The sequence below is a fragment of the Corvus brachyrhynchos genome, unplaced genomic scaffold (genome assembly GCF_000691975.1).
Source record: "Corvus brachyrhynchos isolate BGI_N302 unplaced genomic scaffold, ASM69197v1 scaffold56, whole genome shotgun sequence".
NCBI lineage: Eukaryota > Metazoa > Chordata > Aves > Passeriformes > Corvidae > Corvus > Corvus brachyrhynchos.
The window spans coordinates 4,539,634-4,560,157 of NW_008238664.1; the positions used below are offsets into that span (position 1 = coordinate 4,539,634).

Sequence of the window (20,524 nt, forward strand, 5' to 3'; positions counted from 1 at the left end):
CGGCGCTCACCCAGTTTCCATTGAGCCCCGGAGCCAAACCCACTGATGTCACCCAGCGCAGCCCCGGCCCTCCTCCTCCTCCGCCTCCTCCTCCGCCCGCCGTTAAAGGCGCAACCGCCGCCGCTCCCGACGCCTTCCCAGCCGCCGTCGTCCAACTCCGGCGAGCGGGGCACGCACACACGGGCTCGGTTTGGGGGGCCGCGACCCCGCTGAAGGCTTCTCCTCAGAGTGGGGCAACAGCCCACCCATGGCAGTCCACAGTCCCCACAGCAGGGTGGCCCCGCCTCCTCCTCCGCCCGCCGTTAAAGGCGCAACCGCCGCCGCTCCCGACGCCTTCCCAGCCGCCGTCGTCCAACTCCGGCGAGCGGGGCACGCACACACGGGCTCGGTTTGGGGGGCCGCGACCCCGCTGAAGGCTTCTCCTCAGAGTGGGGCAACAGCCCACCCATGGCAGTCCACAGTCCCCACAGCAGGGTGGCCCCGCATGGGGATGATCAAACGAGGGTGCTGGGTCCCATCGCGTTGGCGGCGGATGTCAAGCGGGAACCCATCAGGAAGGCCCACGAGGCATCAGAGCTGCCCCAACCCCACAGTATCACGGCTCCTCCTCAGCCCACGCCCCTCAGGAGTGGGGAGGCCCCTTGGGTGAAGCCCCTGCAAATCCACACGAATAACGAAGCACACACACAAACCCTAATGTGGACAGACAGAGGTCCACGAGGCACCCACCAACAGATGGGTGCAAAGCTGGGGCTACCCCCAGACCCGGGAGTGTTCGGGGGGCAGGTGGGCAGAGCAAGCCCCAGAGCATCTCCAAAAGCCAGCTGAGTCAGGGGAAGCAGCCAGGATGTATCAGACCTATATGGGGGTGTAGGAGCAGAGCCCAGGCGGGGGAACAATTTTGAGGCTTCTGGGAGATTGGGGTTGGATGTGCAAAGGAGGATGGAGGTGCTTTTGAGAGCTCTGGGAGCAGAACTGCAGGAAAGGCTGGAGGCCAGTGTAGTGTGAGCTGGAAGGGACAGAGGGTCCTGTGGAGCAAAAGCCAGATGCTGCCCGGCTTTGGAGGCACCAGGATGCTTTGCCAGGGTCCAGGAGCTGCTCTGGCACAGCCATCCCAAAGTCAAGAACCCCAGTTCCTGCAGTTGGAGATAAGTGTGATGGGGAAGAGCTCAGGAGCCCCCATACCAGAACAGCCCTTAGGTGCTCCTAAGCCAGGACCCTGATACCAGCTTCCAAACACACAATGTAAGCCCAGCTGTTGGCACCAAGAGGCACAGCCTGTAGCCGTGTTGGAACCGTGCGCTGCAGAGAGCAGTCGTTGCTCCAAGTTGTACCAAGATGGGGGGCTGCAACCTTCTGAATCCCACTGCCAGCCAGTGCCCCTGCTGACTTGACAGGCCATTGAGACCTGGGAATAGTTCCTCATTTATGCAAACCCTTGGGAACCAGTGCTGCTTCCCTCTCTCATTGCTGGGCCTGTTTTATTACCGAACTTTGCCTCCACTTGGAGAATTTAAAATTTAATTGAGTTTTTTGTAGTAATGACATTTCCTTTCACATGCTCCATTGAACCTCTGTTTTTTCACAGCTTATGTAACAGTGAGCAGATGGGAAGGCAGGTAATAGTATGCAGCCACTGCTGGATCCAGCCGAGGGTTGCTCTCCTTCCCTGGGTGGGTGCACATCAGTGGAGAAGGGATTTGCCAAAGCCCAGCACCGCTCCTGACTTTGCTGCAAGTGGCAGGCTCATACAGGCATTGAGCGAGGTGGGCTCTGATACAGAGCTGGGAAGGATGGATCTGAGTCAGCACCCAGGAGAAGCAGCCCTCAGCACACCTTGTGGGAGCAGAGCTTGGGGTGACACTGCTTGGCAGGCAGGTGCAAGGTCTGGGAGGACAGTGGCCATACCAACTCTCCCCCTGTTGCTGACTGAGGCAGCGGGAGGGAATTTGAAGAAATCCCCAATGCAGATGCAGCCCTCAGGGATGAAATCAGAGTGTGTACGGACACTTCAGCTACCTTTATTTTAATCATTGACAGCTTAAAATAAGAACTCCTTAATTAGAAACATTCCCTTAATTGAATTGTAATCAAGCTTTTAGTGCTGGCTAGCCATGTGATCTATTAACACCCACCTCTTTCCAAGCATTGCCTAGTTACACCTCTTCTTATGGAGTAATTTTTATTAGGGAGCCTGGGCCAGGGGCTGCTGATTTTGGCTATGTATGTAGCAGCCAGGACTGCTGGGACCCTGTCTCCATCAGAGATGTCAGTGCTCCAGTGGTGCAACAGGTAACTTCTGCCCCGGTGTCTGAGAAAGGAAGTTGTTATATATAACACAAGCAGCAGGATCCCAACTAGAGAGAGGCCGGGATTGGGTTGGAGAGGGAATAAATTTGAGGGACAAGCAGAATCCATGCTCACAAACTCCGCTGGGCCATCTCCATTCCTCTCCAGTGATCCAAGTGGTGGGCAGTTGCACCACGTTTTTTCCTCTGTGCACCTCTCCAAAGATGAACACCCCCTCAGGTTAGCACTGTAATAGACGCCACAACACAGCAACCGAGGTACACTAAGACTCTGTTCAGACAGCAGCACCTGGAAGGCTGTCTAAGCTCCCAGACCCAGCGGTGAGACGCAGCTCACACATTCAAAACAACATTCCCAGATGAGGCTCCAAGAGGCCTCACCTCGTCCTGTCTCCCTAGTTTGCCTGGAAGGGATCTTTGTGTAAGAGCATGGAAGGGAGTCCAAGCCCCTCAGCTCAGCAACCGGGAGCTCTGCACCTGGGACACCTCATGTCTACTTTTCACAGGGTTCAGACATGGTCAAAGCACCCCTAGATGATACAGGGAGTGCTGCTGCTGAAGCCAGGCAAGAAGAAGATGGGCTACGTTTGGCTGCTGTCCTATTCACATGCGGAGGTCCTTGGGCTGTCCCCAGCGCTCTCGCTGCAGCACTGTAGAGGAAACCCATGGCAATGTGTCTTGAGGCGAATCCTGTGGGCTGGTGTATCCAAGGGGGCTATACCTCACTGGGCACCCAGCCAGCCTCTCTACTTCCCATCATGTCATTCCTCGGGTAGGAAAGGAAAAGAAGGGCTAGAGTTGTGCTGTTTATTCCCAGGGTCACGGCTGGGTGGCCTTCCAGAGTCACGGTATATGATATTCATAGCACCTAGTAAAACTCATGGGAAAGCTGAGCTCCAGTGACCTAGCAGACCTCAGAGAACTGCCAGGTCACATTTGGCAGTTCTGCCTGATCAACAAAGAGCAGAATCCCATTTCACTCACTCTCTGGAGAAGGACACACTGCTTTGAAGACTAAGGTCACTTGGCCACAGAGACACTTGCGTGTGCTACGGAAGTGTGAGCAATCGGGGAAAGAGCAGACAAAACTTTTACACTGTGCTGAAGTTCTACTTGTCCAAGGGCAGTGAAAGTAAGAAAATAAGAGAAATGAGAACAAATATATTGCCACGTGCAATTCAAGAGCAAAGGTACCTGAGGAGGAAGGTACCTGTGGCTTGACACATGCAGCAGGGCTGACAGAGTTCCTCAAAGCATTGACTCACAGCTCATTCAGAACATGCAGCCCCCACTCCAAAAACAACATTTGATGTTCATAGGGTCTCTTTTACACAACATATACTCTAGTTTCTCAGTACTTCCCAAATAATAATAGATTTACAGTACTCATACAGAGCAAGACAGAAGCATTTTAGAGAAGATCCAGCATTCCTGGAGGGAAGGTCAAATGCATCCTGAAAGGTGGGGATGCTGATCTGAGCACTTTACCAGAGTGCTCTGCAGTTCAAAGCATTTTCTAGAGTCAGGTGCAAGTCCCCCTTCACATGCAACAGGGAGCAATAAATACTCCTGCAAATGAGACATCAGGATCCCAGGATAGCACAAGGCTAAAAACAGAGCAAAATGCCAAAATAAATAGAAGATAGCTAATACCTACCTCTGAAAAGATTGCTGTGAGTGACTCGCTCAGCATCAGGTAGGAAATCCGCAGCAGGGGCAAGGATCCAGGGCAGCACACAACTGCCTCAGCAATGAGTCACTCCTCTCTCTTCACGCTTTTGTGAAAAAAAAACCCCGAAACGAAACAACACAACAACAAAAAGAAGAGATGATGATGAGTCCCTGCAAAGAGCCTTCTTCGTGACACAGCCCAGACTCATCCAGAACACCATCTAACCTGTGTGCTGCAGGTGTCTTGTGGAAGATAAATCTGTGGCCACATAATTAGAGACTCAACTGTAATTCATATGCACGAGGACATTGAAGGGCAGTTGTACAGACAGCCTTGGTGCTGACATTTCTCAGCGATGAGAAATGTGTATTCTGATATAACAGCGAGCAGCAACTGCCTGTTGTCCTCAGCAAGGTGCAGGACTAGCAAGAGGTGACATGTGCTGTCAGGTAGCATTTGGGGTAACGGCACAGGAACAGTAAGAGCTGTGAGGAAGACTTGGGAAAAGACCCTTGTTTGGATACTGGAGAAGTCTCCAGTCCCAGAAACACAAGCTGATATGGCTGTCCTCCCTTGTTCCCTTGTCCCCTCCATGCTTTCCCACTTTCAGTTTCCCTTCTTGTAAGGAAGCCCTGGGCTCTGGGCTCAGCCACTGCCCCCTTCCAGGTCCTCCTCACCTGCCCTTCACTGTTCCTTCTCCCGCTGTATTCCCAGGCCCAGTATCCTGCCCAGACAGTACCAGGCTGGCTCAGCTGCATGTCGTTGGCCACTCAGCCCCAGCCTTCCCACCACATGCTGTCCCGCTCCACACAAGCTGCTCCCTATTGCCTAAGCCTTCCTTTGCAGTTGGATGGATGATAGGAGCACTGCTCCATCATCCGTCACTAGAAACTCCCACCACCCAGGCAGATGGCCTGAGCTCCTCCCATCCCCTCTCCCCATCCCACTGACAATCACCCCTCCTTTGCTCTTCCCATTCCCCATCTCACTGCCCCAGCCAGCCCTGCTTTCTGCTTCCAGTCATCCTGGTCAGCCGTCCCAAGTCACTCCACCAGCTATCAGGCAATAGCCCCTTTCCCAAACAGACCCAGCATTTCCCTGCAGCTTGTGGTCTCATCTGCCTCCCAGTCTCATTTGCTTTCCCCCAGATTTTTGGTTCTCTCCCTTGAGTTTCATCCCTTCTGTATTCAAATCAGGGAGTTTTCTCCACCAGGCTTCCCATAAGGCAAAAGAGAGGTGGCTGGGAACATGGGGCAGAGGAAAGCACTGAGAGATTCAAACAGAGCATGACACATAACAGCAGGTTGCAGGTCTAGAAGGGAGAGCCCTCCCAGTTTCCTCCTGCGGTGCTCCACCCTGGGAAAGTCCATATGCTGTCATGACAGCCTCAGCAACCAAAAAGGTTGGGCAGGTTAGTAGAGGTTGAAAAGTTTGTAGCTGTGAAGCTGTGACGAGTCTTCTTTCCATGTTTAACAAAACCATGTAATTTGTCCATGCTGGTGGGGGAGAGTAGTAGTGTTTCATGGAGCTGGCAAAACACAGCCTCCATGACACAAAACCTGACATCCTGCCCAAGGCCAAGCCCTTGCTTGAAAGCCCGTAAGTTCCACAGCTTTTGTCCCCTGGGCCATATATATATATCCTCTAGCCCAGGAAAACTAGTGGTGGGTCCCCATTTTAAAAAATAACTAAATAAATATGCCCTATTCCAGCCGAGACAATCGCTTTCTATGGAAAATTTCTGCTCCAGTGGTGAAACTTTGACAAAGTTATAAGCAAGTGAAAACAGGGTCTTGAAAAGGGAAGTGTTGACAACCTTAATAATAGGAGCTGTTTCTGGCCACACCTGTAATTAAGTGCATTTATTGCTTTTTTCCATATATGCCTTACCTTTTTTATCCTCGTGGTATTCCCAGCCTCTGTCAGTTTGCAACTGGCTCTCTTTATTACACCCCTGCTGGCTTGCTTTGGTAAAAGGAAAAAAAAAAAAAAAAGGCGGATCTAATGGGGAAAAGAAACAAATAAACAGGAATATTTAGGTGCATTCTCAGAGCTGTGTCAGGTCAGGGCAGATGTATCAGAGAACCACAAGACAGGGCCAAGGTTCTTTGGGAGGAGCTGGACTCAGGGCTGAATCAGCAGGATCTTACTTGAAGATGTGTAACCTCGTTCCTGCTCTCCTGTACGTTGAGTACTCCCTGGGCACCAAGGCACCCAAGTGCCTGCAGGGTCTGGGAAGATGAAGGGTCACAGGGGAGGCACCATGCCTGCCTTGCCAAGTCTTACGGATTCCTCCTCACCCTGAAAGCAGCACATCTCCCTTTAAAATACTCAATGCTTGGTTTTGGGTTTGGGGTTTTTTTTGAGATAAAGAGATGAACTGGCCCCTCTCTCTGTTTGGCTTTTGCCCCATGGCCTCATCCTGTGGCAGAGCATCAGCTGAGGCAGCCATGTCCTATCTTCCTGAAGGGGTGGAAGCAGGCTGCTCTGCACCCTTCTCCCTCCCTGCAAGGCACTGGGGGCAGCCTTTGGCAGCAGTGTAAACTCAAAGCCTTTAGTGAGAGGTTGTGATGCCCAAGGAGAAGATCACAGCCTTGGGGCTCAGAGACACAGCCCTCTCTCTGTCTCTGTTAGGAACAGTAAGAGTAAAGTAATGGAGAACTAAGAAGCTACATTCATCCCTTTAGGGAGCTCTGCAGGTCAGGCCAAATGAAATATAGGACTGCTCAGGTGGGAGGCAATGCAGCTGTGAAGTGATTTGTGTTTGGGAGGCTGCTTGGAGGAGAGGCTGGGTACAGAAGTATGGATCAGACAAGGTCCCCCATTCTTCTCAAAGGCCTAAATACTGATCCTGAGAGCTACAAGCTGGTCAGACTCATTTGAGCCTTGGAGTGGGTCCTCTTGAAACATATTTCTGAGCACATGAAGAATAAGAAGGTGACTTGCAACTGCCAGTGTGAATTTACCAATTTACTGAACAACCCAATCACCTTCTTTGATAAAAAGACTGGATTTATGGGTGAGGGGAGAATAGTGGAAATCATTTATCTCCAGTTCAGCCAGGCTTTCAACACTGTCTCCCAATGTTCTGATATCCAAGTAAAGGTGGTATTGTCTCAATAGGTGGACAAGCAGATGGACACAAAAAATATTTAGCTGGTCAGGCACAGGGAGTAGTTAATTGTTAATGGGTTATCCTCTCCCAAGAGGCTGGTACCAAGTGGGATGCCTCAGGGGGCTGTACTGGGACCTCTCCTGTTTAACATGGTTATTGATGACCTGGAAAACGCAATGGGGTGCACTTCCACCAAACTTTCAGGTTGTTGAGTTGGAGGGAGGGGAAACAAATCACCATGACTGAGGGAAGGACTGCCCTCAGAGGGCCGTAAGCATGCTGGAGGGATGGGCCTGCAGGAACACTGGGAGTTCAGCAAGGGCAAATGCACAGCCTTGAACCTGGCAAGGAAGAGGCTCTGGCAACGATTTGGGCTGGGGAGCTGATAGATGCAGAACAGCTGTGTGGGAAAGGACCTGTGAGTCTTGGTAAAATACAGAGCCAAGATCTTCACAGTGGTACTTGGTGGGAGGATGAGAGACAAGGAACATAAGTTGAAAGAAGAGAGGTCCAGCATGAATACAAAGAAGATTTTTCTGTCCTCAAAGGCAGTCAAGTGTGGGAAAAAGTTGCCCAGAAAGGCTGTACAGTCTCCATCCTAGTAGTTTATAAGATCAAATAAAGCTCCCAGCAACCTCATTTGACCTCTTTGCTGACCCTGCTTTGAGCAGGAAACCAGACTAGAGCTGTCCCGGGGTCTCTTTCAAACTGAATTATCCTTCAATGCTGTGATGCCCAGGGCCCCATTTGTGTGTAGCGTGTGCGTCTGGCAAGAGCCAGGTGTGTAGGTGCTACACACACGTGTGTCCGTGGCAGGGGTGAGCTGCGAGCCTGATTCCCGTGCGAAGGGAGCGGCTCCAGGGAGACAAGGCATCCCGCAGATATGATGGGCGATGGGTGAGGAGCACAGCGTGGCAGGGGGGGGGGGGCGTGGCAGGGGTGAGCTGCGAGCCTGATTCCCGTGCGAAGGGAGCGGCTCCAGGGAGACAAGGCATCCCGCAGATATGATGGGCGATGGGTGAGGAGCACAGCGTGGCAGGGGAGCTGCAGCTCCAAATACCTGTGACAACTGTGCCAGTTTTGTGCACGCCGGGGAGCTCGCTGAGCATCACAGCAGCAAAGTGAGCTGGCAAGGAGCCTGTGGTGTCAGCGTGCGGGGGGACTGTGCGTGTGTGTGCCAGGGGAGGGAACGTGTGGCCGTAGTGGTGAAATGTGCGTGCAGCACACGCAGCAGGCACTGCGGGCAGCGGGCAGCAGTGTCTGTGGGGGCTCGTTGTTCACAGCAGCACAAACCGGCCATAGTTAAAAAGCCTCCCATGTACGAGCATCTCCCAGGCGGGCTCTGGGGCTGAGGGGACGGGACAGAACGCAGGCGGTTATGAAAGCAGCTGGCCCAGTCAGAATAATTCTCGTACTGCTGTGGGAGGGACAGGAGAGATAAACAATGCACTGGAAGGCGGGAGGGCAGGGAGAATGGCTTAAAATGCATCTTCCCGACATGCCCTGGTGGATTAGTTCAGCATCTCAGCGCAGCTCCTCTTTAATTCTTATGCAAGGGGTTTCTCTGGAAGGGACAGTGTGTCCTCGCCAGCTGAACACAAGGCACAGGGCACCGATTAACAAAAGGCCATCTCACCACCCGTCCCACACAGCGAAGGGCGAGAGGCAGCTGGGACTCATTCCCTGTGAGGACTGAGGTTGTGTATTTTTGTTTCTGCCCTGCATCATGCTGTTGCTCATCAGGGACTGCAAGACTTGCTCATCTGAGCCTCCCATGGCCTCCTATTCACTTCTAGAAGGTGATGATTTGTGTCAGTAAGGCCTGCCTCGAGTAGGCTATTTTTGGGGAAGATCTGAGGCCCAGTGGCTCCCAGTTCCTGCATCTGGATGTCTAGAGGCCAGGGGTATCTGAGCTGGGAATAAGCACAGCATCTGGTCTGGGAATAAGCACAGCATCTGGAATTGTAGGCAGCGGTACAAAGGTGATGGGTGTTGTGTGTGTACCCAGGGAAGTGCGATGTCCTGGCAACAGCTTTGCTGCAGCTGCAGACATAGGATAGGCAGAGACAGTCTAGGAACTGCTCCTGGTTCATTTATCACTTGCAATGTCCTTCTTCAGCTGTACAGGGAGGTGACAGGTTAAACCCACAGTGGAAGGTTCAATCTGTCCTTTGGCCACTGATTGCTTCATGATCTTGGGAAAGTCACTTTGCCTTTCTGTCAGCTGCTTCTGTCTCCCTTTGCTTGCTTTCTCTCTGAGAACAGAACCTGTCCGTTCTCCTGTGACTGCAGCAACAAGCAAAATGGAGCCACTGAAGACATGAGGACTCTGGAGGCTTCTCCGTGGGACAAATCATCAAATTATTACAAGGATTCAGAAAATCCCACGCTTTTCACAAATGGCCCTTGCATTTTAACAGTTGACAATGCATTTTGAGCTCGTGAGACCATCTGACCACTGCAGGAGAGCTGTCTCAAACAGAGCAGCAGGGAACATGCAGCTTCATCTGGCCAGGACAGCTCTACCAAGACACCTTGTACCTCCTCTGCAGCAACCACTGCCAGCTGCTCTCACCCTGACTTGCCTCCTCCACTGACCTCAGACTGCTCTGTCCCTTTGGCACCCACTGGCTTGCTGAGCACTGCTGGCTCCTTGGACACTCTAGGGCACCCCGGGTGCAGCCAGTCAGCCCATGTGTGCAGCTCTGTGCTCCGGAGCTGGCTTACATCACAGCTCTTCCCTGCTTTTCCTACAGCCTCACACGACACTGGAGAGGTCACATAAGTTTCTCTATTCAAGGCAGCCTCCTTGCTAGTGAGCACAACACTGTATCTCAGAAAACAAAAGGCACATGGTGTAACCCAGCAGCCTGGAGCTAAATGATGGCTCCACTCTGCTTACATTGAGTCAGATCATTCTGTGTGGTACCAAGTGTTCTGCTATAGGTATGCACTGCCTGTCATGTGCTCACACCCACTCTCCTACTGATTCATTACCTTATTCCTGAGAGAAGCATGTGGAGACTGCAGGTCATGTTATAAATACCTTCAAAGTCTTCTCTGGAGTTCCTGCACCAGCTCGTCCTCCTCTGTTCCATACCCCAGAAGTGGTGCTCAGGCCTGTGCCCGGCCCCCAGTAGACACACAGAGGCTGTTGCTGGGTGAGCACCTAATCACCTGTCAGGAGCAATTTCAAGCTCCTTATTCTCTCAATTGTGCAGCTTCTGTAACAAGGCTTTGTGCTCTACAGGCCCTCAGTTGACTCTTTCAGTGACTGGGACATTCAAACAACTCTATCAAAGCACTACAGCCAGGCACCCAAATATTGCCAGGTCCCAGGTTTCAAGACTTGCTATTTCAAATCTGGGGCCAGCACCAAAATAATCCTGCTAATTTCAGAGGCCAAAAAAAACTTTTAAAGCTCAAATATCTTGTGTCACACAGACTATTTCAGGATAGTGTTTGTGTCCATCCTGAATTTCTTCACAGGCATCAGGGTGATGCCTGGAGTGGCTACCTAAAAACAGAGGCTAGACAAAATAAGAGAATAAAAGTAGGTATTTATTTGAAGGTTAAAACCTAAGGCATCATTTGCAGTGGAACCACATTGCTCCACTTTACCTCTTCCCAGGCTGACCTGACGTCGACAGCGAGTCGCTTGGGATCCGTGTGCCCAGGCTGCCCAGAAAGCAGAGACATTGCCCACACTAACTGCTCCCTTCTGGAGGGGACGTGGTCAAAGGTAAGCATTACATGAGCAGCCCACTGACTGCTCTGCTGGTGTCGCTTTTCTTGGGAACTGGAAGAAGCCCAAGACCAGAGCCTTCTTACAGTTTGCAAGCCAGGCTGTCTTTATCTCTTGTCCCAAGGGGATACAAAATGGTTGTTTGCCTGAAGAGCTCTCAGGGCATTGCAAGCCTTCTTCCTGACAGCCCTCATGCTGACGAGGACACCACTTCCATGCAGTTTCACTGCCCCTCTCCCACCATCGGAGCGTGCTGGCCTCCCACCTGTGGCATGGGAGAGGCAGCAGCACCATGCTACAGCCATAGGTTGTACATGTCCCATCGAGGGACTGAATAATCGGAAGAAAGAGAGCAAATTTCGTACACTGAGCACGTGCAACCAGGCAGAGCTGAGAAAGAACTGAAGGACAAGCAGACAGCAAGGCAGCAACCAGAAGGACCTGACTCTGAAAAAGGTCATCTCTGCCTAACTTCCCAGAACTGGCATGGCTGTGCAGATTTCTCCCCAAGAAGAAGTCAAAGTGGTAGCACATATCTGAGCTGTTTCCAGAGTCAGTGTCCTCTCTGTGAAAACCGTGGCCTGGCTGTCAGGAGGGCTGACCTTTATTGCAGCGTTGGTGGTGGATGCTGGTACTTTCAGAGCCTACTTTCATTCCAGATCAAACATTTTCTCCCCCAAACCCCAGCTGTGCCCCATGGCAGTGCCTGGAGAGTTGGCCTCAGCCCCAGCCCAGCCCCACAGGGTCCCACCAGCACTGGGGCCAGAAGCAGCACTGGGTGAGCCTGGGGAGTCAGGAGCTGCAAGGATGCTGTGGGGATGAGCACAAGTCTTATGAGGAGCATCTGAGGGAGTCGGGGTTGTTTAGCCTTGGAGAAAAGGAGGCTCTAGGGTGACCTTATCACTCTTTACATTTACCTGGTTTGGATATCAGGAAAATTTTCTTCACTGAAACTGTTGTCAAGCACCGGAACAGGCTTTTCAGGGAAGTGGAGAAGCCACCACCCCCATCTTTAAAAGATGTGTAGATATGGTGCTTAGGGAGATGGTTTAGTAGTGGACGTGGCAGTGCTGGTTTAAGGGCTCTGGTGACCTCAGAGGTCTTTTCCAGGCTGGGAGATTCTATGATTCTGCGACGGCAGGACCCGCGGGGATGCCAGCCTTGCTTCCATCTCTAGATGGTGCTCTGAGGCCGGGCAATGGCCGGGCTTGCCCAGTCTCGCCGCGCCACTCAGCCTCCGTGCGCCCGTCCTGCGGGCGGGAGCTCACCGGGGCTGGGAAGGGCAGGACCCCCGCCCTGCGGACCACGGCAGGAGGAGAAGCCTGTGCAGCCCTTCCGAGAACTGGTTGCCATCTCCTCTCCTGCTGCTGTGGCATCCCCCGGCGGTGGGATCCCGTGCCGCAGGCAGCTGCGAACAGAGCCTGCCTCCCCTGCCTCCCCATCCTCTGCTGTCCCCCTCTCTCTGCCCCAGCGAGGCTGCCCCAGCTGCCCTACACCACCCCACGTTTGCCGCACCCCAGCAGGCTGCATTCCCTCCTCTCTCCCTCCTGCGCATGCAGCAACAGCCCATCCCAGTTCTGCGGATTTAGCACGGGGCCGGGCCCTGCGGGGTTTTCCAATAATGATGATGCTCCATTAGGGTCCAGCTCTGCTCTTACCACGGGCAATGCCAAAGTCCCATTGACTTCGCGGGGGCAAGCCCTTAATGGTCTGGGAAGATAAGAGTTTTTGTTGTTGTTGTTGTTGTTAGTTTTTTGGTTTTTGTTTTGGAGGGGTTTTTTTGGGTTGTTTTTTTTTTTTTTTTTGGGTGGGGGGGGGGTTTGTTGGTTTTTTGGGGTTTTTTTTTTTTTTGTGACATTTAAAACCGTGGCCACTTTGCATTGCCTGTCCAAAAGCTGAGAGAGACCTCAGCCCCTCCTGCAAAGGGAAAAAAGAGCTGCTAAAGCTCAAAGAACACAGAGGAGGCATTCTTGCAGAGGTCACAAGCCTGTGCACAGCTGCTGGGGCAATGCCATGTGCCCTATCCATTCCTGGGCAAAACTTGGATGAAACCAAACTGTTTGAAACCTGTTTGTTCAGAAGCACAGACATTTTCAGCACCATTTCCTAATCATGGAAATCCAAACCCATTTTCTCCCCAATTGAGATTATTGTTGTGTTCCTTAAAAATATTTTTAGTTCCAGTGTGTATCAAAGTGTTTTGCTGAGCAAGTTTTGTGTGAGTTGAAAGGTGCCAATGATGATTTCTTTTCAAAAGGGTTGTCCAAAAGTGTCACCAAAAATAAAACATGAAACAAGTTTCTCAAGTGTCATTTCAAACAACAACATTCATTTGAGAGCTGGCAAGAGTGACAACAGCATGGTTAGTTGTCATGGGGTAGAGGATCTGAACCAGTGCCTGGATCCTATTCATAGGGGAAAAGTCCTTCCTCTCCCCATTATCTTTCTGGTACTTGAATAACTTCCAATAATGAGCCAAGTAAGATGTTCAGAAGTAAGACAGGAAAGAAGTACAGATTGTGGTCGAATAAACAAAGAAGCAGTGTCTTCCTCCTGAAAAGCAAGCTGCCAGTCCCTCGGGATTAGAGGCAAGTCTTAGGGAAGCAGTCCCTCCATCAGGTCCTGGAGGAGGGAAGGACCCCAGGGACATCATGCCCTCTCATGCATTAAAGGTATCTTCTCTGGAGAGCACAGGGCAAGGAGGTATCACCTACCTCGTGCTCCACACACTGTGTGCAAAAGGTAAATTACCTGGTGTGTTTACAGTTATGAATGGCCTGGATGGCTGATTCGGAGAATCCTTAAAAATGTCAAGCCTTCTCTATAGCAAACACTTTTCCAGGATGGATTCTCCCGGTGGCTTTTCACAGGCTGCGTAACAGAGTCCCCAGCATACAGCCAGAGAGGCACTTGTTGAGATACTGGCTGCTGTGGGGCGTTTTTGGGAACATGGTTGGGTGTTTATGGGATGCAGTTGTGGTGTAGGATGGATTATGCCCCCACGAGTGGCGTACACATGTAGGCACGTGCAGTGTGTCCTTGGGCACGAGTGCTCAGGGATTCCAGCGTGCAGGCAGAAAAGCACCTGTGCAGAGCAATGTCCTGCTGCTGTGTATCAGCAAAGCCTGTGGGCATGTGTGCAGCTTGCAGGAACAGTCACTGGAGTGGCTGCACCATGTTGTTTGAGGGGCTGTGTGTGGCAACAGCAGCACAGCTGCATGAGGAGTGTCTGATAGGCAGAAACTTACTCATCACCTCTGTTTTCCTACACTGGCTGTTCCTCTCCTTCCCTCTGCCCCCTCCCCTCAACCCCTTCTCTCTCCCCTCTCTAATGATCTGAGAGCACTGAAATCTTTCTTGCAATTTTATTTTGAACAGCAGGGGTTTAGCTGGGTATTCTTCAATGCCTCACTGTCTTCTCCACCGTGATGCCAAACATGACATGAAAACGTCCAGCAGGTTCAGACATATGGAAGGGCCTGGAACCAGTATGGCTGAACGATGCTTTTTCCCTCAGATTTATTGCAATCTTGTCCCGTTTTTCTCCCAAAAGCCCCACCAGGTGAAGTGAGGGGTGCCAGTGCTGACCTGTTGTCCCAGCCACTCCAGCTGTGCATGCCCATGGTCCTGGTGCATCATCCTTGTCTGGCATCTCTGCACACTTGCTCCTTGGTGATTGATGAGCCTCCCAAGAGCTAACGGGACGCTTCATCCCCACTAAGCACTGCCACCCACCTCCAAAGGATGCTGTACGTCCGTGAGGGGGGTGCCCAGCCACGAGGGTTCCCCCTCTCCTGAAGGCCACCACCCCAGCCTGTGTCCTGAATGCCCATGTCCTCGCACGCAAAGTCCTTCTCTCTCGGTCCATTAGTTTGTTTCCATGGCCAGTGGCAGACACACGACTCTGAAAGCTGTATTAAAAGCCAGGTCAATACCAGCCCCCACTTATTCCCTCGGGGGAAAATAAGTAAATAATGAAAGGAGGGAGTAACTCCACTTCCTAAACCAGCAAATTCTCGAATTCAGTACTGAGAGAGGCACCCCAGTTCCCAAGTGGGGAGCATTGGAGTTCTGAGGAGAGACAGCTCTGCCTCAGCACTGGCAGAACCAGGAGGGATGGGGGCCACTCAAAATCCAGTGTATCCATTATTTCAGTGAAGGCTCTGAGGCAAACTGCTCTGGCAGATGGACTCTGGAGCCGAGGATCACTACAGGAGCGAGGTAGAGACTGAGGTACTTAACGTCTTCTTTGCCTCAGTTTTTAATAGTGAGACCAGTTGTCCTCAGGGTACGCAGTCCCCTGAGCTGGAAGACAGGGACAGGGAACACAATGAAGCCCCATAATCCAGGAGGGAATGCTCAGAGACCTCCTACACTGCTTAGACACTCCCAAGTCTGTGGGGCTGGATGGGATCCAACTAAGGGCACTGAGAAAACTGGCAGAAGAGCTCATCAAGACACTTTCCATCCTTTCTCAGCAGTCCTGGCTAGCCAGGGAGATCCCAGGTAACTGGAGGTTAGCCAGTGTGACATCCATCTACAAAAATTGTTGGAAGGAGGATCTGGGGAACTACAGCCCTGTCAGCCTGACCTCAGTGCCAGGAAAGGTCATGGAGCAATTCACCTTGCCATCATACAGCACAACCAGGGAATCAGGCCCAGCCAGCATGGGTTTGGGAAAGGCAGGTCCTGCTTGAGCAACCTGATCTCCTTCTGTGGCAAAGTGACCCGCTTAGTGGGTGAGGGAAAGGCTCTGGAGGATGTCTACCTGCACTTCTGTAAAGCCTTTGGCACTGTCTCCCAAAGCATTTGTCCTGGAGAAATTGGCTGCCTGGAGAAATTGAATGGGTGCACTGTTCGTTGGGTAGAAAACTGGCTGCATGGCTGGGCCCAGAGAGTGGTGGCAAAGGGAGCAAACCTGGGCAGGACAGCTGCCACCCCACAGAACCTACATCCTGGGGTGAGAAATGACCGTGTCTGGGTCTAGACACAGCTTGTGAGTCTATTTGTGCTCTTTCTCAAATGCGCTTCCATATAACCTCACTTTCTCTTCCTCTTTTCCCCTTCCTTCTCCACCAGCTGCCTGCTATGTCTGCTTCTTCCTCTCAGCCCTGCTATTTCCTTCCTTACCCTTCTGCTTCTTCCTCTCTTCCTTTTGCTTCTTGAACCAATTCCAAATTGATATTGAGATGTTTTTTTCTGCTTTGTAGATCAAGGATTAGGTGGGACATAATTTCTTCCCCACCACAGCACAGCTATTGGGTGCCCAGAGCAGCTTCCTGAGTTTCCTGTTTGTCTTTCTGTCCTCACCTCATCTGCAGTTTTGGAGGGGTGATTCTGCTGCTCCTGAAGGAAGGTGCTCATCAGGTTTTCAGCTCTTTTGTGAAATGACAACAAAGAGGTGTTACAGGTCTAGCTTTGGTTGATGTCCTCCCTCATTTTCCCTCCACTTGAATCTAGCAAAAAGAAAGGCTTTGGGGTTTTTAATGGGGTTTTTAAGCCTTCCATCTAGAGCAATGTCTTGCACATCTCTACCTCTTCACCATGTCTATCTATAACCCTTCCCTGGGCAAAACCCTCACTATCTCCAAAGCAAACAAGATTGCTTGACCCATCCTACTGGTAATTTTAATGCAAATTATTCCCTCCATACATACATTTGTATGACCTTCTCCCTGAGCAAATTCTCTGAGCCTCTTATTGTAGGTTTTTATCAGAGAGGCCCAGAACAAGAGAGCCCTCGCAGTGGAGCTTCCAGGGTCCAATGCCATACAAATAGCAAACAGCTGTGTTAATAACCCTCATCAGTCTCCACAACAGGCTGCAGCCTTGGAGTCTCTCCTTTGCTTCCAAACCTCCCCTTGGGATTTTAGACTTTATTAAAAATAAATAGTTACAAATTCAGTTTTACAGCTGATGGCAGCAGGGAGAAGAATGGAGGAGGCAAAAGGAGCAAATGGAGGGTCTGCTGTCCAGTCAGGTCACCTGTCTGTCATCCCGGCTGTGCTGTGCCAGGGAGCAGTCTGAGTGTGGCAAGCACAAGGCCCTGCCTCCTCCGCCAGGTATCTCAGGAGAGGAGCAGGACATGTTTTTCAAGAGGACTGGGAGAACTGGATCTGAGTCCGTGGAGCTGAGCTGCTTCTGGAGGTGACAGACACCAAAAGCCAAGGAGACTGCAGAGTGGCTTATGCAGAGCGTCCTTGTCTCCTAGCTTGGCGTTTGCAGTGGAAGAATATGGATTTCAGTTCTCCTTCTCTTTTATATACAGAATCATGTGCAACAAGCAACAAACATGCAAATAAACTCCTCCCTTGAGATCCTTCCCCACTCCCTCCAGGAGTCCCAAACTCTCCCTTCTATCCTCATCTGGTCAGTGCTTAGGTGTCGCTCCTCTCCTAGTGACAGCGATGACCCTTGACAGCCATGGGGCCTACCCAAGGTGAGAGGGGACAGAATGTTTGCTGTTGCCTCAGTAGCAGAAACACTTGCTGTGGGTCCCAATCTGTCCACTGAAGGCAGGGACTCCTGTCACCTCTCCAGAGACAAGAGACCAGGCCTGCTGCTCTCCTGTCTCTGGGCAGGAAAGGGGTTCTAGCCCGAGCTGCATACCCGAGAAGAGTAGTGTATCCTCACTCCTCTCCCAGGCTGTATGACCTCATGAGAAAGGGAGTGTATCAGAGCAGCTCCAGGCTTTGGTGTACTCGGGGGCTGAGAGGCAATCATGGGAGGCATTGTTTGGTGGTGAAGGGGCTTATCCAGTGTATGGGTACGGAACAGAGGAGACTGTGGGCAGTGGGTGTGGAACGGGGAGGCTGGAGGAGTTAGATGGCTGACTCCCTGCGGTATGAGATTGTATCTAGGGGCAGAGTTGCCTGGAGCCGCTCCAGGTCCAGGTGGCTTCCAAAATCCATCATCTGGATGATACCTCCCTCCTCCTTGGTGTTGCCCCCTAACACCACACCCACTTCATCATCATCTTCATCTTCATCTTGACTGACAAGTGCCAGCTCATTCTCGTAGCAGAAGGCACTGGGAGGTGGTGGAGAAGGTAGGATGGTCATCTTGCTTTCTTGCAGCTCCCGGGCTGAGCAGCAAGGTGTGCCAGCCACCTCGTACGTCTTGTGAAAGCGTGAGTAATCCACTTTGTAGTGGTTCTTCTCCTCAAACACAACTGGTTCAAAGCGGTGACCCCAAAGGATTTCACTAGCAAGGTAAGAGCTCCGTGCCTGTGTGGTCATGGCTGTGGCTTCCACCATCCCCTCCAGAATAACCACAATCTCAAAGTTCTCCGTCTCCAGCTCTTCCTTGCCAATCCCATAAAGGGGGCTCTCCTCATCAATCTCATGAACGATAATAATGGGTGAGACCAAAAATATACGATCAAGACCCACATCGTAGCCCACATTTAGGTCCCGCTGGTCCAGGGGGAGGTATTCCCCTTCCTCTGTCATGTAGGGCTTGATGAGCTGAGCTCGGACATGGGCCTCCACGATGTGACTCCTCCTCAGGTTGCCCACCCTCCACATGAGACACAGTTTGCCATCCCGCACGGAGATGACCGCATGATGGCTGAAGAGGAGGGTCTGGGCCCGCTTCTTGGGCCTTGCCATCTTGGCCATGATAGTGCCAATCATGAAGGAGTCAATCACGCAGCCCACGATGGACTGGACTACAACTGCCATGATAGCCAGCGGGCACTCCTCAGTCACACAGCGGAAGCCATACCCAATGGTTGTCTGCGTCTCCACTGAGAAAAGAAAAGCCCCCAGGAAGCTGTTCACGTGCATGATGCAGGGCTTGAGGAGAGAGGGACCACCTGCCACCGCCGGTGCATTGAGGTCGCCATGGAAGAAAGCAATGCACCAGAAGAGGAAGCCGAAGAAGAGCCAGGAGACCAGGAAGGCGGCCGAGAAGATCATCAGCATGTATCGCCAGCGTGTGTCCACACAGGTGGTGAAGATGTCGGCCATGTAGCGCTGAGATTTGTTGCTCAGGTTGGCAAAGTAAACGTTGCACTGGCCGTTCTTCTTCACAAAGCGGTTGCGGTGCTTCCGCCGGGGAGCGTGGCCCTTCCCGTTCCGGCTGTGCCCGTTCATGCTGCCCAGCGCAGAAACCTTCTGTCCATCCTCTTCGGTTGACACGATGCTGTACCTGGGAAGAGAAGAAACAGGCGCTTCCATCAGGAATTCATGAAAGATAACAGCAACCACTGAGACAGCAAGGGCAGGAGACGTGGGTGGCTCACAGGGCTACAGTACCACCCTGTGGGATTTCACAACGGCACGATTCAGTGATTCTTGCACCATGGTGCCAACCTGACCAAAATGGTGGAGATCAGCCACAGCGTTTGCTGAGTGTTGCTGCCAGGAGGTTGCAGCTAGCAAAGTCCTGACAGGGCAGCAAAGCAGCAGCAGCTTGTAGCTCTGTGGTACCTTCCAGCCTTTATGGTGAGGGGGGATGCAAGGTTTTGAAACCTGACAGCAGCTGGGACAGCCAGGAAGCCTGGGAGCAAGCACCTGCAGCCTGACCACATTTTGGCCCTCATATAATACAAGGCTGGGAGTATCTATTTTCTCCTCTGCTCTGCTCACTGATTTCATGGTATGTAGTGACAATGTTTATACACATCCTGCACTCAGGACAATTCTGTTGCCACAGCAACATGTGTGTCTTCCAGCATCCTTTATCTAAAGCCAAAGGTGTAATTTGGAAATCAACAGCCAAAGCACTGGCAGTTTCCTTGGCAGAAGCTACACACACACTTTCTGAGAGATCTTTGCCCCTCTGGCTCCCCTCCCTCGCTCTGACACTGCCCCTCGTCATGCTGTGACAGTTGCAGATATTCCTTAGAGATGTGGTGGCAGGAGATGTTCTGACCACCGAGGAAGTCAAGAGGGTGCACTGAAGCACGAAGACTGCTCTGCCCTCATGCCTGACAAGCTGCAGCCTCATAGGACCCTGGGAGTTTCTCTCTCCCGCACCATAGTGTTGACATGTCAGCTGGAGCCCTCCATCCACATCTCACAGCAAAGACAGCACTGGTGGCTGTAGCTGTGATTCCTGGGAACATGGGGCTTCTGCAGTGCTGCTGGAATCTGTAATTTCTGGCCCACCATGCAGTGCTTTGCTTCTCCTCCATAGTATTCCTCCAAGCACTACCCCTACAATATGGCATGCTTTGGATTGGAGAAGGAGAGAGGAGTCACCCCTCAGAACAGGAAAGCCGCTGGCAGGTAATTTGAGAAGAATATATCAAAAGGCAGTCTGAAGTTAGGGTCTGAGGGGCCAGATGAGGAGGACCAGGTCACTCCCAGGGCAGCAGCAGGTCTTGAAAGGAGGGTTACTCACCGATTGACTCGGACGCTGCCCATGGCTCGCTCTGTCATCGGATGTCAGGGGGCCGCGGGAGCTGGCGGGGCGTGGGCACTCATGCAGCAGCACTCACGTGGGACTGGGCAGCTCCAGGTTTCACCTCTGGCGAGCTGGGACCAGCGCTGCCATTGCGATCGCTCCTGGGCACGCGCCTGGCAGAGAAGGACGAAGCAAAACCCAGTCAGAGCCTCCCCTGACAGCGCCCATCCCAGTCCAGAGCGGCGGGCACAGGGCTCCCAGCCTTTTGCTCAGGGGGTGTCGGGAGGTCTCCTTGGGGCACTGCAGCCTGGCTCAGGCAGGAGAAGAACTGA

The 20,524-nt window shown here is 52.1% G+C and overlaps 1 protein-coding gene across 3 annotated transcripts in view; it reads right to left on the reverse strand.

Moving 5' to 3' along the window:
* Positions 1 to 14,191: 14,191 nt before the first annotated feature.
* The window catches only part of KCNJ4 (potassium voltage-gated channel subfamily J member 4), a 19,878-nt gene continuing 13,545 nt past the window's right edge, over positions 14,192 to 20,524 (reverse strand). For all 3 annotated transcript variants that reach the window (XM_008636449.2, XM_017738046.1, XM_017738045.1), the window contains exons 2-3: positions 20,190 to 20,365; positions 14,192 to 18,992 (exon numbers count right to left, since the gene is read on the reverse strand). In XM_008636449.2, the coding sequence (XP_008634671.1) occupies positions 17,663 to 18,992; positions 20,190 to 20,227 (1,368 nt within the window). In that variant the 5' untranslated portion in view covers positions 20,228 to 20,365 and the 3' untranslated portion in view covers positions 14,192 to 17,662. The remainder of the gene's footprint in view (positions 18,993 to 20,189; positions 20,366 to 20,524) is intronic.